We start from the raw sequence: 26,792 nt of genomic DNA, 5'->3' as shown, positions 1-26,792 counted from the left end.
AATATTAGAAAACCAGAGAAATTAGACTTTTGCTTTCTAGTATACAAGGCTCACTTTCTCTGTCTGCCATAAAGGACAGATTCTACTGGGAGTTTCCTACGTGAGTTCAACTTCCTTCACTGAAGAAAAAAGCAGATCCTGAAGTTCAGTCTTAAGGGAGACAATTTAGCCTTTGAGTGTTAGCTAGCGCTCACTCAGGAGGACTGCAGGCCTCCTCTTTTCATGAATTAATTCATAAGTGACAAAGTTCCTGGAGGTTCAAAACAACACAACCCATTCATTTACTTCAAATGCCATTAGAGGACGAGGTTGTTGGTGGTAAACTGTTTACCTCTTTGCAGCAAACAGGGAGGAAGAGGAGAGAAAGAAACACAGAGGGAAACACTTGCAGATAAATAGAGAAAGCTAGAAGGAGCTCAAAGAGGGGACTCAAGAGCGAAAGCAAAATAAGTGACAACCCATCGTACTATAACCTGCCACAGTGAAGAGTAAATCAGGACTATATCCCTTTATTTAAACCCAGCTTTCATTACAGATTTTTCAACTACTTACAATTCTTTTTTTTATATTATGTTTCATGGGCTTCATTGCTGGTTTCAAAACCAATTTAGGCAACTTTCACTGAGCCAACAAGCCTCTCTGAATCTGATCGAAGTGAAACAAATTCAACTGAGGACAAGAGAAGAAGTAAAAAGAAGGAAAAAAAAGGGAAAAGATGAAGGGATTGAGTAATTCAAGAGCGACAGCACGAAAGGAGAGTGACACACTCCAAAAAAAAAACAGAAAAGTAGCAGATCGAAAAGTGGTACTCTCACTACTGATTTTATATTTTTTCCACTGTGTAAACAATCAGAGCATGACATTACCATAGACTGTAAATAGAGATGGGCGGAGCCACTGTGATGTCACCCACAGGTTTTTGAAGAGCAGTTTTGAAGTTCAGAGTGAGCTGCTCTGCCATCGCCACTTTGGCAGCGTCTGACTCCGCCGAACTCCCAGCGAATCCAAAAATGGGCAAAGAGGTGGGGCGTGTGTGGAGCCGAGACTCACCCACCTGTCACTCAAAGTGGCCACCCCCTCAATTATGCATAACTTTAAGCCTTAATAAAAATTTGAACAGGAGAGTTATATAATAATTCACCCCCTGTACGGTTGTCATGAAGGAGGAAATTTCCTATAGAGACGAAAACTATTTTTTGTACCAGGCAGTAAACATTTCTGCTGTAAAGTTTGGCATTTAACATGGGACTCTATGGGGATTGACTCACTGTTGGCTTCATTTTTGCTGCTTGGAAAGTACACATTAAAATTCCGACATTTTATACAGACTTTGTTGATTTTGCTGATTTGTGGTGTGTTCGTGTGACACTTTAAAATGCACCAGACATCAGTTTCTTAAAGCTTTGGCAGCTTTCTTTGAACAGCACACTGTCAATGTCAAGGAGTTATATAGGAGTTCAACCAATCAGCCTCTCAAGGAAGTCTTGGTTATTTGCAGTGTCTTGTCCTCACTAATGATTTATGTTTTGGTTTTTTTTTTTATTCTGTCAGTCTACTTTAAATGTTATTTATTCTTTTTGTTTGTTTGTGTGCTGTGTCTGAAGAAGTTTGATTAAAAAATTGATTAACCATCATATCCTAAATTCACTGCTATAAAAGTTAAGATTTGTAGTCCACCCTAGACAAAACAATATCAGTTTAATGTCTTCAATCCGCAATAATTCAAGATGTATTGTCCTTGTGGTGCAACCAACAAGGAGAATCAACAATGAGTTTCTGATTGCTTAAATAGAAAAGACATGAAATTTCTAGTTTGGTTGATTGCACTGTGAGACATCATTCAGTAAGTCAACATGCAGTAAGTTTTAAAATCACATTTGGGGAGTTTACAAAGCAGTTCCAGTGGAGCAGCTTTGATTTAAGTACTCTGCTCAAGGGCGTGAACATTGTAGTAGATGCAGTTGGGGGCAAAAGCTTGATATGCTTTATTTCCTTGCCATGATTTTCCCAGCTGGTCTTATTGTTCCAACTATAAAATATCCAGTTACAATCCAGCAATTCTGACCTCAGGGCACAAACACACGAGTTAAGCCCAAGTTAAATTGATTTACAGCCTTTCTATCAATGTCTCCATGTGACACACAGTCACATGTTCAGTGTGTGGGCGGTTTATTCTGATTAGAAATCAACAACAAGATTCAGATAAGACAGCAGTCGTGAGTCGCTGAGTAAAACAAAACAGAATCCACCGCCACCCAATCAGAATGTAGGCATCAACAAAGCCGTGTAATAAACTGAAATAATCATGAAGATCAGTAATTACAAAGTGAAACATACAATCTTTGAGCTTGGATGCCTCCATTGCACACAACAACATAAGACAATGCAGGCAGTGATGCAGGTTTCATTGCCTATCGAGGCAGCGTCCCCCCCAACTTCTGGTTGATGACTGATGGATGCAGGAGACCAGAGAGCTGAGAGGTAATAGCAAACAGACAAATGACACCATTTCTGTCTTTCGAAGGTGCTGCTGTATATTCCTGTTACACCATCAAAGCCACAGTCAGCGGCTCACACCTTTTGAACTTCAGTTCACTCATCGCAACTAATCGAGTACTTAACTAATCAGCATCTTCTGTGGCTCTGGAAACCACTTGAAACCAAAGCCATCTAGAGATGTGTTACATCAGGTTTCACCAATACTAGAGATTAGAATTAGCACCTTGCAGTTGTATGCCTCCACCAAGCAGTGAAGTCTTAGGAAATATGGTCACAATCTCTCTCTTGAATAATAGCCAGAAGTGGTTTGGAAAATATTATGTCGTCACTGTGAAGTTTACCTTTGACCTTTTGGATATAGAATGTCATAATTTTATACTATTAGAAATTAGTGTTAGATTGTGTATGAATTCTTGAGGTATGGCTAAAATGCCTTTTGAGAGGTTACAATGACCTTGACCTTTGACCATCAAATTCTAATCAGTTCATCCTTGAATCCAAGTGAATGTTTGCACCAAATTTGAAGAAAGTCCCTCCAGGCGTTGAGAAATCGCGTTCATGAGAATGGGCCGGACGTATGTTAGTATGGACTGGCATATGGATGGACAACTTGAGAACATAATGCCGCTGGTTGTTGCTGGACCAGAGGCATAAAAATCAAGATATCTCATTCTCTGCTGCTTCAGTTTTTCTTTTTTAATATCTGTCTCTTAAGAGTCACCCAGCTTCATTGAAGTGCAATACTAAATCACTGGAGAACCCTCTTAATAACACTTCACTGAAGGACGAATTTTGACAAATGAAAGGAAGTGATGCAGGGATGGAACCTAATGGGGCAATCACTTCAGAGAAATCAACTTATCTACCCAAAATGCACTGGGCTGTTATTTCACCCCAACCCAAAGACAATCCTTTGAAGTGACTTCAAAAGTTAGAAGCTTGAAAATAAACTGTGCAAGCCTAATACTCACAGCCCATCATTAAAAAAAATACATGGAAATATGGGACCAGATATCACTAATGACAGCTCAAGACAAACAGTGCAAAACACCATGTTCAGCTTCTGCAAAAAATCTTTAAGTCATTTTCCTTCTGGTCTTGCTGGAAATGTGCGTAGTGCTTCTCCGACTCTCATGTGCATACATTACTGAAAATAAGGACGACCAACACTTACAACAGCCCCAGTGAGAACACGACAGGGCAGCAACCCAGATCCAAAAAATATTGCATATTAATCTCACTCAGTGATATTGGCCATGAGTCAAGAGTGACAGTACAGTATGGATGGGAGGTCATGTATTGTCTCCTCAGTAGGAAAGCAGTTTGCTTGTCTGTGGGAGGAGAAAGCGGCCATGCACACAACAAAGAAGGCCAAGAGGAAGATTTAGTCATGCAGGAAAAAATAATTGTCGAAAGGATTCTGACATTTTACAACAAGGCTTTTCCTGTATTTTAATGATAACTCTCAAGAAAACAGTTAAAGTCACTCAAGACACTAAAAAACTTTGCAAACTCCCACAACCACAGCCACATGTAAAACACACACATATAACAGCAACAGTGTTATATTGAAAAAATAATGTGGAAAAATATGGAGAAAAAAAGATATATGTAGCTGGCAGCCCACACAGGTACAGCTGACATTTAAATACAGTTAGACTCTCACTGTATGAATTGACGAATGCTGCAGACCAAAACATTCAGAGGTACAATAGATTTTCTGGAAGAAAAACACAGGTACCCCAAATCCAAGCAGTGTGGAGATCATTATTTCAGCACTGACACACTGTTAACCCCAAGTCCCCCCAATTTTATGTCAGGACGAACAGTAAGAACTTAAAAAGTTCCTTTTAAATATGTTGGTATGGAGATCCAGGGTCCCCATTTCAGAAGAATATTACTTGGAATAACAATTCTCCAAAAAAAAAATCCACCTACTGCATCTCCATTTCCCACAAAGTGTTTTTCCCTGACACTTGTGTCTTAACAAATCCTTCAGTGTGATCTTACTCCATGATGTTGATGGGGCAAAATTGTCTTATGCTGCATGCCCACTCCGCTGCAGGAAAGTCTTTCATTGGTGACTTACTTGTGGTTCGTTTTGACTGTCAGTTTTTCAGTCAGTTTTTTAAAAATACTTTTAAAACTTCTTTGTCTCTGACGGTTGCAGACCTATGAGTTAATGTGTTTCAGAAAAAAAGACAAAAAGAAAGAAAGAAAAAGTTCCGCTTTTTTTCTTCACCCAAGAGTAATATGAAAAGATCAATATCAATCTTGTGGAGCAATGAGTTTAGTCTAAGCAGCTAACCTGGCTCTGACGAAAAATATGCCGACAAGTACCTTTAGAGCTCACTAACTAAGATCTTGTGTCTTGTTTGTACTTAAACAGAAATGTAAAACTCCTCCAACCTCAACAACATATAGGTCGTTTGCTCCAACCCTCTAATACAACCCATAGGAGTGTTTCCTAAAATAGTGCCGCTGCGGCAGCAGGTGTGCCGGACCCTGGTTAAACATGCAGCTAACCTTATGGAACACTGAGGGTTTGGACAGCTTTAGCCACAAAAACTACTTGTTTAGGTTTTGGAAAAGATTGTGTTTTGAGTTAAGATAAGTACTTCCTTAAGATTAGACCATCTTCATTGTCATGGTTACAATAATAACAATGAGGTTGCAGTTGTGGGACGGTCATGGATAATAGAAACAACATAAACTGCTGGTTTTGCACAGGAGTCGAATCGTCTGCTGAGTGAATTGCTTGTTGTTTTGTTGACCCATCCATTCACCCCAACAAGCTTCTGCACAGGGCTCGTTTTCTACAGTCTGTCACACTGATACCATTGTTACCATCCCATAATGCTGGAAACCTATGCAGAGTATAGCTAGAGTAATATTCATGCTAAGCTAGGCTAAACACATCTGTGCACTACCAAAATAGTTAATAGTTGATTTAAATACTCAGAGTGAGTGAGAGAGGCACTCTTTAACCCAACCACACATTCCATCTACAACTGTATCCCTCGGTTTCAATTCCACACTGCTGCTATGGCAACAGTCAACCAAAGCGTTGCCATGCTGCGCCCCTGGCGAAGCACTCATCACATTGCTGGCGTAGCTTCCTTAAAAATCACCAGATCCCATACCAATGAGCAGGGGAAGGGTCAGAGACAGTAAAATATCTGGAGAGCTAGAGGGAGAACAGACAAGAACACAAAGAGGGACAGAGTGGAGTAACATGGAGGAAGAACTTGAAAGACACAAATGTGACAAAGGGAAGAGACGTGCCAATCGCCAGCCAGGAATTCAGTTCATCTCCATTTATATAGTGAAGAGCTACACCAGACAGGCTGGCCCTGTGTCAGTGAAACTCAGCTACTATTTAAACATGACAAGTTGACAAAAACTTCCTGAGATGCTTGCAAGGAAAATCAGTTCAGCAGCTGAGGCAGTAACATTTTTTAAAAAGCTAAAACCACCATGAAAGATTAAACAATATGAATATTAAGGGAAAAAGGTTTTTTTGTTCTCTTTAAATCTAGACTATAGTGCATGACAAACAGGAGATGAGAGATTTAAATCATGCCCTCCCACAGCGTTGTGCAGGAAATTAAAAAGTCTGAAGAAATTTCTTTATTAGAATTATCAATAAAGCCTGGAATAACACAGTATATATGGGAACACAGTAAGAAACCTAAAATTGACATTTCCTCGGGCTATCCAGGAAAACGAAACGTTCCGATTGTTTCAATGATGCTAATTTCCAGGTTTTCCACGACCCTAAAGCCGCTGACGAGAGGAAAGACAGACGTGGTGCGAATAGACTTAGACACACTTGAGATGCAGACAGATACTGAGACCGAGACAGCAGCAGCCAAGGAAGTTATTCCATCTCTCCTGCTGCCAAAATAAGAGTTGATAACGCACTCCTAGGAGCTGTAAAGTCCTGACACTTTAGCCCCTTTAATCCGTGATAACCCCTCGTGAGCAGGCCTTCCAACGCCAGCCCCCATACACACACATACACGCCGCACCCTGCTGCTACTAACGCTCTCAGATGGAGTTTCATCTTTGCTTTGATGGACTGTGAGCTTATGCCTCCATCAAAGTTGACATTGACATCAAATAATGAAAAATAAAAAAAAGGAGTGGGGGTCTGGCTGATGGAGCTGGAGCCGATGCTGAGGATGGTGGCGATGACATATATATACCAGAATATCAGCTCCAGTGAACTCCACAACTTATGTGCCAGCATGTGGCGTCGACAGGGCAGCAGTAATCTCAAAGGTTAGCTCAGCTCCAGCTGAGAGGCTCGGTGGCCGACAGAAATAAGGAATGAATGTGTGTGTAAGTACATGAAGGTGAAGCAGGGTGATGCTGAAAAAGACCAGCTTGGTTGAGTAAAAAGCTCCATCCTTGAATGAATATAAAAGTTTGAAAAAGAGCTCTGGCCTCAGTGAAACCTCACGTGCTTCAAGGCCTCTTTGAAGCTTTAAATAAACAGCACAGCAGATGTTTTCAATGCATCTGGGGCAACAGCTGAAATGGTTTCTATTGCATTGTTTGCAGTGGTGCGATGGTAATTCGATAATTAGGGTTCACAGCTAAGAGAAGGTGGATATAAATAATCCCAGACTCCCACATACATTAACAGTAAGTACAAAGTCTTTGTTTTGAAATGTGCATTGTAGTTGATTAAGAAGCATTTTATGAGTATTTACAACCAAACATGGAAATCATTATATAAACATTATCATCCATTATTATAGATGAATGACACAAGCACAAATTATTTGAAGGGAATTTAGAAGTATTAAACTAAAACCCAATAGCAATAACACACACAAGATCATCAAATTTAAATATTACTGGCAATGGTGTAATGTGATTAAAAGACTGGATTCAAATTTCAGCTCTATAGACTCAAATACAACAGAAATGTCTGTTAAGAGCAGTTTCAATATTTCCTCTATGTGAGGAGGCAATCAAGACTGGCAGTCTTATTTACAAAATACGACTTAAAACAAATTTCAATTTAAAAGAAACTTTGACATTTTGGGAAATATGTTAAATCGCTTTCTTTCAAAGAGATGGAAAGATCGATACCAGTCTTATGTTTTATGTGTGTTAGCTATAGAGCTAGAGGCAAGATGCAGTTAGCTTAGACTGAAAACAGGGGGAAACAGCTAGCTTGGCTCGATATTTTCTGACACATTACTTCCAGTGAAACCACAAACTGCTTATATTTTTGTTTGTGTGCAGACTAAAAAATGAAACACTAGTTAATGGGTGAGTTTAGAGGTTTTGTTGGGCATCTTTTTGAACTCTGGCAGCTGCTTTTCCCTGATACAAGTCTTAATGCTAAGCTATTAGCCCTCTGGCTCCAGGCTTCCTATATTCTTATATATTGCCGTTTCTATACTGTATATTCAGAATCATCATATTTGTCACTGTCATCTCAAAAGTAACTGCAACTTAAGAAAACAAGCAAATTCAGAAAACATCATTAATTTGACAGCACATGTGCTGCAAATACACACAACACAAGCCAATACAGAAACATACATCAAGCAGCACAGACTACAGTGCAAGTGTTTCCGGGGGACACTAAAACGTGATGAACCAGGCTGGGACTTGCTGGTTTTGTGAGTAATTGCAGCACGTTTTTGAATAAGCTCTTTTTTTTTTTGTCTATTTGCATGTGTTTTCTTGCGTTTGCAATGTGTTGAGCTCTCAGGGCCACCGTACCAGAGAAATATTTACTTTGATTCATACACCAATTTGAGCATACTGTAACTATGCCATAAATTTACGTTTCCAAGTCCTCACCACTTTGCAAAGTACGATCTAAGGTCTTTTGAAGCTTACAATGTATGTCACAGATATTGTATATAAAATTAAGCTTCTTAAAAACAAGCGTACACTATTTTTTCAGTCCAAGTGTCACATGTATACTATGATCAATGACCCAGGTTAGCTGAAAAGGTTCAGTTAAAGCACTGTTTTCTATAAATGTAGCCCAGGACAGTTTGTACATCTTCATTACACATTTTTGAACCTATGAACACAAAATAACAGAGTTCAATTAAATATAGAGCCGGTGCTGAATTTCCAGCCCATCAGTCTGACACACTGTGATTTAGATTTATGAATTGCTTGTTTCTGGTAGATTCTGTATTGAATATTCACGTATGAATTTAATTGGTCTAATGAACCCATAATGCATCACCCTCGACGACTTCCTTTATGAAGCTGGTATTTTGAGTGACAGTGTAACATCTGCCAACTTAACAACAACAGCCCACAAACGTAATAAACCACAAATGTAATGCAAATGTGCAGCTTTTAATGTAATAATCCCACAAACATAACACATTTCCCACAAACATAGTAGCAGGTGATGTGATGGGGTCTAAACAGTTAAGAACCTATACAAGAAAAGGCTATGTCAAAAGTAGTGATGTCAGGGGTTTTTAAGACCCGTACCCATCCTACCCGAGCTTGACCTGAATGTTCTTAAGAGTGTGACAAGAGACTTTTCAGCCTGTCAGGGTCTCGGCCATCGACCTGTCCGTGCGCTGTCCGTGGTGCTGGACAGGTAGGCTACTGAAACACAGATGACGCTGCTGCAGAGAAATCTACATTACAAGAGGCGAAAAAAACATCTATTTAAACAAGATATTTATGTGCCTCAAAACAATTCTGTGAACTGACAAAGAATGATAAAGCAGCGTGCGTGTTGCAGAGAGAGAGAGAGAGAGAGAAAGAATGACAGAGAAAGTGGAACATTTGTGGGATGTTGTTACAATTTTGAAAGCTGAAGATTTTCACCGTCCCACAAATGTAAAAAATCCTTGCAAATGTAGAATTACGTATAACGTTTGTAGTAGGCAACCGCTATTAGGTTTGTGGGAAATGTATCACTTTTGTGCGATTATTACATTAAAAGCCTCAGATTTTGTTTTACGTTTGTGCGCTGTTATTACGTTGGCAGGTGTTACAGCAAAGAACATCCTTGAGTGTAATACATCAATATTACACTGAGACAGACTATAATGCAAGTATAATAGCCAAATATACACACACACACGAGTGAAGTGTGTGTGTGTGTATAGCCGACACATTATCATAGTGGTTTGGACAGGCCTGCTTCACGCCTACGCAGCTGCTAATAAGACAGATCCATCAGAACATAGCGAGGGGAAATGTAACCTGCACCCACCTCATCTACAACAGAGAGATGGAGGGAAGAGAGGGAAAGAGGGATGAGGGACAGATTAAAAAAAAAATAGGAGAGTCTGGGGGAGTGATGCAGAGAGAAAGGGCATTAGGTAAAAGAAAAACATGAGATGCAGAAAGGAGAGTGAAGAGAGAGACCAATATCAGACTGGGAGAGGTGTTGAAGCTCAGTGACCAAACACTGTGGATACATGAAAAAGACACAACGCCAGAAAAGGGAGGCTGGCAGAAATGCCCACATGTGAAAAGAGACTTTGAATGCTAAGAATAAAAGAAAAGGAAACAACTCACACTTGCCTGGAAGCGAGGTACACTGAAGTCTGCCACCAAATAAGACATGGTTTCATCTGAGCATCAATAATACACATTTCTATTACTGCTTTTTTTTTTTTTTTTTTTTAAACTGCATTTACGTGTGATTTTCAATGTTTTTCTGACACTAGTCGGATCCATCCTGGAGTGACAAGGTCACATTTATTGTCTCTCATGTACCACGCACGTCAAAATGAAAAGAACATTGAGTTAGGCTGCATTAATGAGTCAATTTAAATTGATTTAACTTGATACATTCAAAATTATACACAACAGAACGACGGCAAGATGCAAGTGTGAAGAAAGACGAGGGATAAAGGGGTGTAAATAAGGTGAGACTGAAGATAAGATAGAAGAAAAAGAAGAAGAATGAAGCAGGCAGAGTACTGAGAGAAGCAGGGAAGGCAGGAAAAGCAAAATGGCAGAAGAAGTGATTGGGTGGGACTGATGGAAATAGAGAGAACAGGAAATGGAAAAACAATGAGATGGTGACCAAAAGGGGAAAAAATGAGAAGGGAAAATAGGTTTCTAGAAATGGAGCCTCTGCAGTCAAACTTCATTATATTTTAATGTGTGTCTTCATTAGATTAGCAGCTACAAAAGCTCTATTAATTGTTCTTCACTGAACTAGCGACTGAATTTGGCTCAAATTTGCTCAAGAAGAATTAAAACATGATAAGCTGATGTTACTGTCCAGTGCACCTGCAATAACACTTTGAAATAGCTTTTACAATGGGACACACAATAACTATGATCATCTTTCTTTCATAATTGTTCCCCAAGTGCTGAAAACCTTTCTTTTACTGAGTTCTAAGGGGGAAAGTGGATGTTGAAAGTTTTATATGCTTTTCACCACAGTGAGAGGTTCTCTGTGAGAGATTTAAATCTCTGAAATAATTAAGTCTCATAACACAAAGAATATATTTCCAGTTTTATTCTTCCATGCTGTTGTTTGGCCATAGGCTTTATTGTATAGTTTTTGTGTTTTGTTTAAAATAAATATATAAAATTAGCACCTCTGCCAACCAGTCGCAGGAAATATGTTCACAGTCTCCTCTTCCTGAGTTACAGCACTGAATAACAGCCTGGTGTGTTTTTGCAGAACATTATGTGTCACATTGAAGTTGAACTTGACCTTCTGGATATAAAATTTCATCACTTCATTTTAACTCTTTGACATTTGTGTTAAATTGTGTCATAATTAGTGTATGAATTCCTAAGTATTGGCCAAAAACATGTTTTGTGAGGTCACAGTGACATTTAACCTTTGACCACCAAAATCTAATCAGCTACATCTTTGAGTCCAAGGGAATGTTTGTGTCAAATCTAAAGAAATGACCTCAAGGTGGTCGTGAGATATCACATTCAAGAGGCCAAAACTGTTTTTTGTGAGGTCACACAGAGCTTGACCTTTGACCACCAACATCTAATCAGAGATTTGTGTCTTTGAAGAAGTTCATCAAGGTGTTACTGAGATATCGCGTTCACGAGACAGATGGACAACACCAAAACATGATGCCTCCAGTCCTGGCTGTCGCCGGCGCGGAGGCATAAAAACTTGTGCAGCAGTGACGTGTGTCAAGTGCAGCCAAATTGCATTCCTTCATTCAAACACTTTCTGAATATGGGATCATATGTTTCATTCAAGGCAATAAAAGCACCAACAGGATTCTCTACAGTTCCTACAAGTAAACAAACAGGCAACAGTCAGAGCGGATTCTTAAAAAGAATGACAAAATGCCAGCAAAAGGTTGTGAATGAAGAATGTAAGAGAAGAGAAAGGTCATAAGAAATGTATTAGGTGATGCCTCGTCTATTTGATGGCACAACTTCATTTTACCACAAACAGAATGTTGACATAGCAGTAATATTTAAAAAAAAAAAATACAAATTTAGTCTATCTTTGTTTTAGTTTAAAACAGTTAAAAGAGGCTGTGTATAAGTTTTCTCTGCCGCTGAACGTGGTTTCTTGGTGGGAGCAGGTGGTGGTGATTGTCTATTGACAAGAGCTTCAGCCATCTTTGTGTTTACAAGACAAAAGGTTATAAACGCCCTCTGAGCAGTGCTACGCCTTCAGGGCAGGTTGGAGGCTACAGTGAGTCGCTATAAGAATGATGATGAGACAGGCTAGGGCTAGCTGGTTAGCATGCTAACTTCAGTGGAAGAAAAGATGTGATAGAGACAAGAGACAGACAAGACAAGACAAGAAGACAGCTGGTGTTGCTTTCCACCTCTGCTGACAGCTGTTGGCGAGTAAAGGAATGAAGTTTGATTATGAACTCACAATGTTTCTTCTAGACTGGTAAGTAAACAGCTGGTAATGCTAATGTTAGCTATAGAGCAATAGCTAAACTTACGAATAGCTCCTTTAATTCCTAAAATCATCAGCAACAATAATCATGACTTCTTGCCAAACTGTGGCGCTGATCATGAAGCCGTGACTTAATGAATATAAATGATCAAGACTCATTTATTGAATCTGAAGAACACTCGGAGTATTCACTCAGCTGAATGACAGGCTCTGTGAGGAGTCTGCTAGAGGAGTTTAATTTAGAAATATCCCCCTGTAACAACGTGTCCTCTGAAGCTCTGAGGCTGAGTGAAGGACTCGGCCTTTAGGTCTTTTAGAGGTTGACAGCACTGATCTCAGGTCCCTGAGCTGCAGGTGAAGGTCGGAGCTTCACTGGAGCTGCGGGGTCCTAGATCCAGACGGAGGTGAAGTGAAAGTTGAAGCAGGGAGTCACATGAAAGTCTCCTCTGGCCCTCTTGAAATAAAAGCTATTCTGTCATTTGATACACTTGTACAGTGATAAAGATCCTGCAAAAGGTGATGATGTTTTCAGTTATTCTGGCTGATGAGAATTTTCTTCAGCTTTAAGATCTGTGAAACTGAAGCTGCCAAACTCCATACACACAAAAAAAAGCATTAGGTTGTGAGTTGTCCCACGGTGTGTTCACACTCACACAGGTCTCATCAGCCAAAATAAGTAAAGACCATTATGTTAAGTTTTATTTATTCAGGAAATCCCATTATTTATTTTGCCTGAAAATTACATACACAGAAGATCACAGCATGACTAAGCAGTTAAACAAAACAATCACTTCACTCACTCACACACTCACACACACACACACACACACACACACACACACACACACAGTTTTTGATTTTTTAGTTATAAGTGAGGTGATCACCATGAGTGATATAGGAATCTTTAATCCAACCAAACTGCTCTGTATTCATAACACTGTGTATTAATTACACGAGCCATTCTAATTACATTAATGAAAGAGTTCTGCAGGTCAGTAAAAATAGACCGCAGCCTGGAGAAGGTTTGTGTTGGAGCTTAAGGGTGAAATATGTATAATGAGTAATGTTCTGTCTGCTATAATCTGCATGTCACACCTTTCAGTCAGTAATGTAGCAGGGGAACAGCAGTCCGTTGATTGGAGAGGAACAGGACCACTATGGAAATACATTATTATAACGTTTAGTGTTTTTCTCCTGCGTCATGCTTCGGTTTTATGCACAATCCTTTGTCTGTTTTACTTACTGTTTACAGGTTGTTTTGTGTCACTACATGTTCATGTTTTACACTGGCTGTGAAACAGTGTGTTATGATATGGTGGCATTAACAGCCATAGACAGATCCACAGAGGGCAGTACAATGTTGCCTCTTATCAAAACAGAGTATAATGTCACTTACAAGAGCTACAAGAATTCAATAAAGCTGTTATCTTACTATGACAACAGACCGGGCAGAACACGGCTTTATTGCTGCTGTATTTTTTTGTCTCATAAACCAACGAGTCCTACACTAATAATAATACAGTTATGGTTGAAGATTGGTCACATTTTGGTTAGGTTGAGGAAAGGTTTGTGGTTTGGCTTAATGGACCTTCGTTGTCATGGTTGCTATTATACACCAATAAGCCACAACATTAAAACAAGTAACTGTTTTTATTATTTTAAGAGTTCATTCTGAACCATTAGTAATTTGATTCAAAACTTAATGTGTAGTTTCAATAATTTTTCACGGCTTCATGGCAAAAAATACACAGATCAGTCACAACATTAAAACCAGTCACCTGTTTTAATGTAATATACAGTATATATGTGTTTTTATATATATATATATAAACAGACGGTAAAGGCTGTGAAACGGTCATGGATACAAGAAATAATGTTTCATGGGGAAACCAACAGCGGTCTCCTGGGTTACGCTCCTGTGTTTTGTTGACCTATCCACCTCAGCCACCTTCTCAGGCCGATTTTGTCGCTCTACACACTGCGTCAACTGACTTCCTCCTTTGCTCTTTTCATAATTACTACAGCAGTTAGAGGTCATCTAACAATAAAATGTAATAAGCTGCTTCATAATAAGCTGCTACACAGACGACCTATGGCTTTGTTTATTACAGGAGGACAGTCGTGATGAACAGTGTCAGTGACCTTGGGCTTTGACCCAAGTGCACTGATGCTCCACTGTACCATATGACTGCTGCAAAGGAATGAATTCAGTATTGATTTTTTTTCTTTTGTGCCAGTTTTATGCTTTTACCAAATGTATGCTGCAAGCTGACATTCAGATTCAGCTTCACCTCAAGGGTGTATGCAGGTGGGTATGAAGAGTGAAAAGAAATGGAAGGAGGACTGGAATAATCAGAGCTGCAGTCTGGTTCCAGACAGTCGACTAAAGCCGTAAAACAAACATCCGAGAACATGGGAACACTGACAAACATATAACTGCATTTTCAGTTATATTCTTCCCAAACTGGTTTACAGAAAAGTGCCCGAAGCAAGATGTGGAATTATTTTTCCTCGCAGGGCCCAGGAATGCACACAGCCTCTAAACAAACCAGACCCCCTGTGCAAATGTGCCTAAAAAGCTCTTAAAAGTGAAGCTACACTTTGCTTGACTTTTTATCTTGTTTGTTTTTGTTTAATTCTATATTCAGGCTACAGGATGTGTTCATGCTAATTCACCTGTCGTATTGACCTATATCACAATCTGGGGCAGCGAGAGAAAAGAGTGTCCCATCTCTTGTAACTGAGACTTCAGACAGTCTCGCTATCGTGGAGAAAGTCTGGTGTCGGGTTTAGTCCCTGGCAGGAAATCTTTGCCCAAACAAAGCTCTTAGAGTGCAATACAAACTGTAGACTAAACAGGCGTGAGTGAACACTCTGACTTGTTTATCCCAGAGAGACCTGCACTTGCCAGGTCTCTTAAAGTGACAAAGCATCATCAGCTGGCAAGTGACGGTAAACATCAGAAGGCTGAGAGCAGTTAACCTAATTGGTTACACTGTCATAGCTGAGTAAAGATGATAATTCCTCTCACTGACAAACAAACAAATGTGTCAAATTGCAACTTTAAAATTTCTCAAGCCAACGTCTTTGTGTTTGTCTCAGCTGCACTTACAATAAGAAATTTGGAATAAAACATTTCCAAGCGGTGACTTGGTGTCCTAAGTCTCCATCCTGATTTTTTTTATTCAAATATTTGTATTTTTATTTATTCAAATTTGTTTTTATTGGTTTTACAAAACTAAGTTAGACTTGGATGATATCCAAAATTCATTATCTCAATACAGCCCAGCCCAAATATCGCTATATACAATTTTATTGCTGGGGGGAGGGGGTTAAAATGTAATTATATCATTGTATTTTATGTTTCAACAACTTTTGTTTTGATATTATGAAAAACATTGTGTATATTGGGAAACATCACAATATTCAATATAATTGAATATCAGAGAATCGAACCTAGCATTAACACTAAAACTCCCTCCAGTTTAGGATTAAAGGAAGAGTCTCATAGTTACACATTTTGAGAAATACACTTATTTACTTTCTTGTCGAGAGATAGATGAAAGTTCGAAAAGATTGAAAGTACAGCCAGGAGCAGGTGAGCTTAGTTTAGCATAAAGCCTGGAACAGGGTCCAACAGCTAGCCTGTCTCGATCCGAAGGTTAGAAATCAGACAACCAGCACCTCTGAAGATTATAAATCAACACATTACATCTAGTTCGTTTAATCTGGACAAAAAAAAAAAAGCTTCAAGCAACAAGTTGTGATTTTACAGGGGGTTATGTGCTGTACTATTTTCCGACAAGTTGCAGTGACTTACCTTGAGGTTACCAGGCAACCAGCACATGTATTTTACCTTAGGACAGAGGAAGGTTAGCTGTCTCCCCCTGCCTCCAATCTTAACGCTAAGCTGAGCTAACTAGCTGTTGGCTTTCATATTTAACAGAAAAATGTGTGAGTGGTATTAATCTTCTCCTGTAACTCTGGGCAAGGAAGGAGACAAGAAAAACAGATGCAACTAAAAGTACATTTAGCTGCACTTTCCAACTCTAATGGAGAGAGACAGACCTGACTGACTCCTGCTATAACACCACCAGACAGTGAGATCGCTCCAACAGCTCTGTTTGTCCTTCTACTTTCACTTCCATATTGTGTTGTAAAGTTCAAAAAGCAACCATGGTGAAATGAAACGCCCACATCTTCGCTTAATCAACAGACAGCCTTTCACAGAACCTGCTCTCCATCCACTCAGTAAAGATGTATAAGAAAATATGTCAGTGATAACTCTCAGGTATAGGTAAGATACTTTCAAAGGCATAGTTAAATAAAAGGTCAGACAACTGCAGTATAACAGAGACTATAACAAACCATAAAACAGCCCTCACTATAAGAGCTGTGGATTTTTTTTCAGACTCAGACTGTGAATAAATAGCTCACATTATAACATTCACCCCAAATATTAAGACAGAAACAAAAAACTTCAGCCAATTTTAGTGTTGATATACTGTATCTCAAAACAGCAGGAGAAAGTCAATGTAGCCCAAAGGATCTGACAACAAATCAATGTTTTTATTTCAACAGCTGAGTTTTTTTTTTTTTTTGGATGGATGGATGTGGCTGCAGAGAAGTAAAGAAGTCAATCACTCACTGTTCTTGCAGGATAAAATCCACGTTCTCTGGAGAAATCTGTCCCGTCACAGGATGGCGAAACGCCGTGGTCCTCTGGTTATGACTGAAGTGACAGAGGGAGGAGAGAGAGGAGACAAAATTAGCAACCTCGGTTGCACTGTAAACATGTTGAAGGCATCACCCTGGATTTTCACCCCCCCCCACTCTGTTCACAAGTACAGCACACACAGGCCAATCATTCCCCAGAGGAGTAGCAGGCTTAGGAGATTCTGTCCAACCTCCACACCCTGATGGGCCTTCGTCCCTGACTTTCCCAGCCTTGTGTAGAATGTGAGGGGTGACTGCAGGACCACCACCCACTCAACCCCACCCAGCCTGTCCTGTACAGCCTGTGTGGATGAAAGTGTTGGGCTCAGCACAAAAAGCTGGACAGCGCAGGCCTGGGCCTCCATCAGTTATAGACTGAGTCAGTCAGTCATTCTAAGCCTCAGCCAGGGTGTAAAAGCATTTGGCTGGGTAAACAACACAGGGAGGCATGGAGGGTCACAGTGTGTGTGTGTGTGTGTGTGTGTGTGTGTGTGTGTGTGTGTGTGTGTGTGTGTGTGTGTGCTGGGGAGTTAAGAGAAAGCTGACAAAGACTGCTGTGTCTTTTGATCTTTATAATCAAGTTTCAGCAGCTCTGATGTGAATGAACACAGAGGTTATTGGGCTAAATTAGTTTCTCATCTCTAAAAAACAGACACCTCGTACACAACGAGTGACAGCACATAGTTATAACAAAAGAAAAAGACATTTTATAAAGGATAGTTGATATGCTTCCTTGACTGTTAACATGATGACATTTTTATATATTTTAGATATATTTGTGGTTTTAAGAACCAAAAACCATCTTAATGTATCTTCTCTCAGGCTTCTCTCTGGAGCTCTGGTAACAACAGGTCAGTAAGCCAATCAGAAGAGAGGAGGCTTTGAGCCTCCTATCTGATTGGCTGACTGTTTTCTGAGCGATCAAATAAAAATATAGCCGGCTTGGGGCATGGCTGAGAGTGGTGACTGCTTTGTTGTGACATCACAAAGTTACATAAGTCCTGACGGCTGGTTTTAAGGATCAGTTTCTGAATACAGGCTGTGTGTATTTCTCTGTGGACTGAGGCTTTGATACTTTCACAGTGTTAATATAGAACCTAGACCTGCTTTATAATCAAAGAAGAGAAGGAAATTCAACTAATTAACTAAAGATTATCAACAAATTAAAGATTAGTAAGAACAACCTGTACCTGTCCTAAAATATGAGATGATATAAATAAGAATTTCTGCCTTATTGTTGCCACAATAAGGCAGAAAGTCTATCAGCACTTCTCCTGCTTATTTAATAAATATACACCCTTTAGATACTAGTGTAACAGTGGTGTTAGACGAGTGTATTCACATCGTCAAGAAGTTTATGTGCAGGGGCAACAGGGCCTCACAAACATGCAAAAATAGCTTCAGTGCTGCAGCCTGAAGCAGAATCTCTAGTGGCACAGACAAACAAACTCTGAGAAAAGTTCCTGCCCTCTAAAGTTCTCCAGTAGTTCTGCTTAGTAGTCACCAGCAGAAGCACAACATTGACGAGGAGCACTGTGCACACTCAGCAAATACACTGCATGTGTTGAAAGGTTCAGAGCCCCTTTCCCATCTCTGACAACAATCAATACGTAGGCACACTGTTTTCCATTCACTTGCAGCTCACATTACTCACGCTGTACCAATTCCCGCCTGATGTAGCAGAAGATCAAACCCGACAGGGCAGCGAGGTTTACCAGGAGACCCAGTGACATGGCAGCAGCAGGTTCCGCAACAGGGACTTACAACGCCATTATTAGCTCACAGCACAAGACCTCAACACAACTTGCCAAATGAAACTGGTTACATCTAAATGCACTCCATGTAGACGCCTTCTCGTTAGCTCATGCTGATGCACTGTTCCCTCCTGTCAGGTGGGTTACTCCTACTACTACTTCTATTAATCCTGGCGCTAACGACAGTAACACTTACAGAGGCTGTAAAAATAAAACACGACCTTCATGTCTGTTACTTACTTAAGGAACATTTTGCCTCATGTTGAATTAACAGCTTGCCACAATCTTGTTTTTTCCAAGTAACTGGAAAAACAGTTGCTAATAGTAGGTGTTTATGTGGGTGTGAGAGGCTGATGTACTTGTCAATGAAGAAAGCAAGAATACTACCCCTTTAGGTCACATTAAGATGTAAGCATCTTTAACCAATATGCATCTTAAAGGAAAATGGAAAAAGGAAAATGAGAGAGTTAAAACACTGAGACAGTCATGTGCAGAATGACTTGTTGTGAGTCAGTTAAAGTTTTCCCTGAGCAAATATCTAGAGGCAAGGAGGAGGAGCGGCAACTAAACACAGTACACACAAGACAGAGAATATACACCAGTCAGAAAAAGAGACAGAAATGTATGTTAGAGAGCAGGGTTTAAACTAACACAACATGAACTAAAATGACCGCCTCATCGTTGTTTGTCTTTACCAACCAGCCAAGTTGCAGGAAATATAAATCTCCCCTTGCTGAGTTACAGCACTGAATAACAGCCAGAAATGTTTTTGCAGAACATTATGATGTCACAGTGAAGTTGACCTTTGACCTTTTGGATATAAAATGTCATCACTTCATTTTATCCTTATAGATATTTGAGTTCAACTGTGTCACAATTAGCGTATGAATTTGTGAGTTATGGACAAAAATATGTTTTGAGGTCACAGTGACCTTTGACTTTTAACCTCTGAATCCTTGAGTCCAAGTGAATGTTTGTGTCAAATTTAAAGAAAGTCCCTCTAGGCGTTACTGAGACATCACATTCACGAGAATGGGACGGACTGACGGACGGACGGACAATCCAGAAACATAATGTCTCCGGCCTGGCTGTCGCTTGGCCTGGAGGCATAAAGATCTCTTAACGTTCACAAAAGGTGTTCCACCAACTATCCAGTTACTGTATTTCTTTGTATGATATTTGTTTCTACTGTGGTTTGGAGCAGTACTGCTGGCAGCACAACAATGACATTGTGCACAGGCTGTGTGTTTAGTTGTCGGGCACTAAGCAAAAAAAAAAAAAAAACAACAAGCACATCCAGTACATAACGTAAAGAATTTCGAGGTTTCTTAAGCCCAGATGAAGCACCTACAGCTGCCTACAGGGGACTGTACTCACATTTACACATGAATGTTTGACAGCTGGCCATAAAAAATCTCTGCAGAGTAAAATGCAAAAAAAAAAGGGCTGTTGAGGAGCACGAAGAACCTTTGCTCCCGATCCACGAGGGAGGAGAGCGGCACAGTGCTGGAGATGGTGTTAGTCATGCTGTCAGAGGAGTGAGTCTTACTGGACAAAAAGTGCTCTAGATAGTAACATCTGTCAGGGGGATACACTCACTGTTTCAAGCTCTACGAATTAATAACTGTCTGAATAGGACGGAGTTATAATTGATCAGTTGTAGCATGAAAAGGAAAACAGATCGTCCTGACAGCCCTATGAGCCGTGAGTTATGACTCCTCACACAGCTGCGACAAATTCAACAGCAGATGCTAAATGCACTGCAGCCATGTGTCAGTGCGGTTTCACTGACAAACACCCACCAAGGTCGATGCCGGTGATGTCATTTATTTGCATTATGGTTACGAATCTGCAGGAAGTGGTTACAACCTGTTGACGGTTGTAAAAGGCCGAGATAAAAATACAAAGTTTATATTTTAATGGTTATACTATTTCAGTGGTACACCTTGCCATATCAATTTACAGTTTGCAGTATCTTCTAGACTTCATTAATCATTGTCAAGATTTTAGTTAATGATATTTTCATTATTTCTTTCCTATCTTTCCCTTTGAGTGTCCTTATATTGTTTGTTTTCTGATTCTTACATGTGATTGGCTGCTGTAAGCAACATGACTATTGCTATTTGGGATTAACAAAGTACTCAATTTATTCATCTTTCTCAATAATCCCTTTATTCTTTTAAAGATTTTTTCTTTTTATCCAATATCAATGATAGAAGACAATTAAAACATTTCACATTTTAGTGTTGTACTTTCTCACGTGTATTATTTCATGCATCTGGCTGACTTAAAATACAAACATGTATACAAACTTCCGTGACTGACTGAGTGACATAGTTAAGTGATCAGAGTTCCAGGTCAGCCGAATGTCATGTGACTGATTTGGAGTTTCCCTATTGGTCGTTACTCTTTCAAAGTGAATAGTTTATTGGGGGGGCGTGCAGTGTTGTTAACTTAGCGCATTTGTCACTAGATTTTAAGACTTTTTTCAAAAAAACAGAAACAGAAAAACATGTAAGTGACAGCTGTATTAAAATACTGTATGTGAGCACAGAGAGGAGGAGAGAAGCAAACAGATGAAACAGCTGAAACTGTCTGACTAAATATGACGTGATGATGTCAGTAGTTTACAATGGATTTACAACAATTTTCATCGACGTCCTCAATTTCAGACATTGACCTTACACGGTCCAGCCAGATACCAGGGTTTGACCTGGTCTTCTTACCATTACTTTCATTAGTTTTTCTTCCTCCAAAAAGGAAAATAACACAACTCATAACTCATAACTCTAAAAACAGAAACATTAAACAACTCCGTCTGTCTATGGTGGTACATTTTAAAAAGGGATGAATATGTATGGAAGAGGTTCTTCGGTGGATAATAAAAATGGATTACATTAAAAGATTTGAATTACATGGGTAGGAAATTTATATTTACATAAATAGGAACTAAATTACATTAGTAAGAAATTATGGAACAGGATCAACACACCATTAATGTCATTATCACATTAATGGTTTATTATGTTAATCTGAATGTATTCCACTAAAAGCGGTGCTCTTCAGTGAGGCACTGCTCCGGAGGACAGTGACCATCCTCCAAGAGTGAATGTGTGAGGCAAGTCGCGCTCACACAACTCTGTCTCATGAAATATTACACGAAGCCAGGTGACGTAAAGATGATAAATCAACACGTGATACACATGCATTAAAAATTGTGTTCATTACGTGGTGATGACAGCCATTAAGACCATCTCTCATTCACACAAGTGTGTAATGAACTATCAGATGCATGCAGAATTCTCATCAAATGAAATGCAGTATGTTATTTATGTTAACCTATTAACCCCGATCTCTTTGCCAGACTATTAAATGATGATGAGGTATTTATGACTCCTCTCACTCTCTCAGTTAATGCAGATATTGATCGCGCGAATTAAAACAAAGGGCTGTTTATTTCGGGGTTGATATGTGAAGCACTTCTCCTGGAAAACTGATATCAATCTCTGATTGCTCACAGAATATGAATGGGAACAGCATGTCAGTGTCGTGAGAGGTTGTTTATCAGCGGCTGTGATTTCATTCTGCAGCAAGGTTCAAAATAGTACCAGATATAATAGATGTGATAGTGTCATTTCAGGAGAGCGGGGGCAACGCTGACCTGAGCTGTGAGCGAAAAATGTTGAAAAGTAGCACTAAAAGCTTTACATAGTACCCTCTTAACAATGCCCTTTAACACTCGCTATAAAAGACCTGTTCATCTGCCTTACATCTCTGGGTCCATTTGCTGTGTGGTGAATTTTGTGTATTTTTTCTTAGTCTCACTTTCATAGAGGGATGTGTCCAGTGTAGGTTCATCAGAGTTGGACAATAAAAATATCCGTGTCTAAAACTCCTCCTCTCCTCCTACCTTCTACACGGTCATACAAAAGGAAATTCATCAAAAAAAATCAACCGCAAGAGTAATATCAGTAGATAAGAAAGTAATACAGGCACAAGACGTATAGAAAAAGTTGCTAAAGTTGTCTTTATCCATCTCATTGTCCTTCTCTGGGGATTGGTAAATAACTGAAGTTGAAGTACATTAGGCAGGGAAAAGGAAAGGGAATAACTTAAAAAGTTAAAACTGCACCAATCAATATTCTTCTATCAACAGAGGGTCAAATCACCATGTGTGCTGTGACATTGCACAAACCAAAAGACAAATATCACCTGACTCTGAAGTCACAAGTGCCACAACTACGGCTGAACAATATATATTTGTGGTTTTAAGAACCAAACACCATCTCAATGTAGATCATCTCAACAACAGGTCAGTGAGCAGGTGGTATGTTCTGTCATTTGACAACAGGTCAGTGAGCCAATCAGAAGACAGGAGGCTCTGAGCCTCCTGTCTTCTGATTGGCTGACTGACTGTTATCAAATGACAGAACATATCCTTGTATTCAAGTTTCAATATTAGTATGTGTGACGTGTCCTCTTATGTGGTAGTACCTGGAGTGCTAATAAGGTACATTATCTCATTTCACATTGTCTCACTTAGTGAAGTAGAAATGAAGTTGGGATAAACAGACAATTCAAAATGTAGGGCATGTGGCTCAAATTGGAATATAAGTGCTTGAAGGATTTGAATTCAAGGACCCTGCTCAGTCTTTCATTGTGTTCTTCATGCATTATATCTCCCATTATTTTTCTGCAGCTCACTGTGGCTGAGAGGTATAAGTGCACCTCAAACACAGCATCAGCTAAAAGCATACAATGCAACAGTAAAAATGTATTCCACTCAAACAACCAAACATTTCTGGTGTCCCGTAAACTTTCATCTCCAAGGACAAATGAGGCACCACTCTACCTTCTCCTGCTGGCCCTCCAGCTATGAGAGACTTGCATAACAACAATAACATTAAAAGAGCTACCTCTCAAAAAAGCCCAACACCCTCTGATTAAAATAGCTCACTAGATGCTGACACTATGTGGTGTTCACCTGCAGGGTGGCAGGAGGCATGACAGCTCCACGATACAGACTGGCCAGAGGAGGCCCAGCATGCCAATACAGAAGAGGGTGATATGTTTATAGAGGCGGTTAATGTATGAACATTTTTAGTAGTGCTGATGTGATACTTAAGTTATGTACAAATATATATATATCCTACATTTTCTGGATACTTTACTTTCAAAAATGTTAAATATAACTTTTTCCTAAAAACCCTGTTTTTCATCCAACAAGTGAAGCCAACGTTTTCAGTGGTGAAATTATAATCCCACCTCTTATTCTACAATAACCTGTTAGAGTATTTACATTCAATGATTACCAATCTCTCTCTATATTATAGTAGTTTTTATTGTTGGTCCCAAAGTTCACTCACCGTCTCACAGCTTTACTCTTTACAGCCACGCCAGGCCTGTATTAAATGACAGCTAATGCTAACCTAACATTTCCTTCTGCCACCGCTTCACATTAAAAGCATTCAACTGGCAAAACAAGGCTTTAATTGTGACGCAGTCACAGTAAGCCCAATGTATTTCCCACAACGTTAGTCTACAGAACATGGGAATAGGATCAGTTTTAAATACTAAAGGGAGTGATATCTCAGTAGGGTAACTTCCTGCTCCTGTAGTTGGGTGGAAAACTACTCACACCATGTGCAGCATGAAATCAGATCAGGACTGCTAATGGCAAGATGGGAAAAGGTTAATTATTGACTGACTTCTTGATTAAAACAACATGCATTTGTTTGGCTGCACTGTAAGGGCAAATGCACCAGTTTCTCTTTTGTTGTGTTTCTGACGGAGCAGCTGCTCGTGGGAACATGGTGTTACGACCAGTAATCATGAGCCTCTCAAAATCAACCAGAACAGAAATCTGCAGGACCATTAAGTTTTAACATTGACTGAAGACAAACAGCCGTGCAACAACTTTGCCAAAAAAAGGCAACATTTGGGAAAATATGGGGCAGGGCAACTAAAAAGTTTTATTTTTTATGTTAATTAGTTTCAACTGCAAAACATCTGAGAGAAAGAAATGCGTGTAATATTTTGTAATGCAGGATCAATGCATTAATGGGAACTTCTTCAGTTTCTGCATCAACTATAGGTTGGTGATGGCACACATTGTTTCATTTAAGGCTGAAACCAATGCTACAATGATGTGAAACCCAAACACAACACGTAGCCTGAATGTGATTTACAAGCAAGAATAACATTTCCCCTGCAGCCCATGGGAAGAGAAGTTCCATCAGTTTTACTGCGTACGCAAAGACTGTCACTCATAAAAAAGATGTCAAGCTTGCTACACAAAACAAGTTAGCATTAATCATTTCCCCCAGGCTGTCTGCAACAAATTAATCCACAACATTAATCAAACTTGCTTCTTTTCATCATTAGCGTTCGTTTGAATTCTCAAATCCAAAAGCCAGATTTATAACAACAAGTTCAGCTCCATCTGCTTCAGCATGGTCACTCAGATGCAACAATCAGCTGAGCTCAGACATACTGTATATAGTCCATTGATTTATTTGTGATTCTGGCATCTGTTCCTTCGCAGATCCCAGCACGGAACATATGCCTCTATCAAAACCATCACACCACCAAACCATCACGTTACTTCGTCATTGATACAGCAGCTCGTGTTACAGGATTCAGGACTCTGACATAGAACAGAGATAAACTTTTCAGACAAAGTGGCTCATTAGTTTGCTGTCTGAGAGAAGCCCTCCCTTTCACACCAGCACCCACTCCACCACCAAGACATTAATTTGAGGTTTTGTGACACAAGATTGAAAGATCTAAAAGAAGATATATAACTAGCGCTTTCATGCATATAATTCTTGACCAAACACTGAAAGCCAAACAAGCTGTTCACACAAAACGGCTCATTACTTTGTCATCTGAGAAAAAGCAGAGATCCAAAGACCACTCTGCCTCTCGGGCCAGTTTAATGCTTCAATTTTGTGATTTTTCTGGCGCCCTGTGGATCTGCATTCATCAGAACAGCTCCCCTGCAGCTGAGGCAGACTTCCCCGACTCAAACACAACCGTGACATTAGGGAATTAAACTGAACTTTCCTCTTACAAGACAGTCTTGACCACTGGCCTGCAGTCAGCTGGTACGCTCTGAGCCTCTGTGCTTGACCTTTTTGACCTTGTCCGTATCCACATGACATTTATGAAGGACGGGCAGTAAAACCTGCAGAGGTTACATAAACACGCCACTGTCAGCACTCACACATCACAACACACCTCTCGTGTAAACACGCATGATCACACATACCACACATGATCTCTCTCACTAGTGCACAGTGCACCTGCTGTGTCATATGACTTGGATGTCACGCTTCTTCTCCAGGAGGTCCGGTTATTTTACTCCTGTTTGTCCCTGTAGCCATGTTACAATAAAACTAAGCAGTACTGAAATGATTAACTGATCAGTCAACCCAATGGAAAGTAATCACCAACACATTTCATATTTTATTAATTGTAGTTATCAAGAAGAAGTGCTGCTTTGTATCATTATAAATTGAAGAGTTTGAAGATATTATATTGTGATGGACATCTCAGAATCAGAATCAGAAAGATTTTACAGTAGTAAACATAATCATTAGTCGCAGCTCTAAAACCAAATGAAAGTCTCTGGCTCTTTCTTCCTCTCCGTCCTGCTGCCAGAAACTGTTGGCATGTCATGATAATCAATGTCCGCTCAGAGCCTGAGTGAAACTGTGCCAATACCTTCATGGTCAGATACCAAACTGTCACCGGGGCTTTGTTTTTTTTGTTTTTCAGATATCTATTCTGTTGTTAGTTCACACTATGATTCATGGTGGTCTGACATCATCTCTCTAACTGTCTGTTGATAAGCTCATTACAAAACTGTTTTTGGTTTTTGGGTGGTGAAGGAACAAAGAGGATTTATTTGGAGTGAAGTTTATTCCACTTTAGCAATGTATTTCTTCAGTTTAATGTTTTTG

General features: G+C 39.7%; 1 protein-coding gene across 11 annotated transcripts in view; it reads right to left on the bottom strand.

The window, feature by feature from the left end:
- The window catches only part of LOC111650336 (pleckstrin homology domain-containing family A member 7-like), a 162,730-nt gene that overhangs the window by 62,034 nt on the left and 73,904 nt on the right, over window positions 1-26,792 (bottom strand). For all 11 annotated transcript variants that reach the window (XM_087172341.1, XM_023400209.2, XM_023400208.2 and 8 more), the window contains one exon: window positions 17,007-17,090. In XM_087172341.1, coding sequence (XP_087028467.1) covers window positions 17,007-17,090 — 84 coding nt within the window. The remainder of the gene's footprint in view (window positions 1-17,006; window positions 17,091-26,792) is intronic.

Source organism: Seriola lalandi, unplaced genomic scaffold (assembly GCF_002814215.2).
Source record: "Seriola lalandi dorsalis isolate HSWRI2012SDOR001 ecotype SW California unplaced genomic scaffold, Sedor1 jcf7180002052274, whole genome shotgun sequence".
NCBI classification, from domain to species: domain Eukaryota; kingdom Metazoa; phylum Chordata; class Actinopteri; order Carangiformes; family Carangidae; genus Seriola; species Seriola lalandi.
The sequence above is the reverse complement of the archived record's forward strand: the minus strand, read 5'-3'. Positions and strand labels throughout refer to the sequence as shown.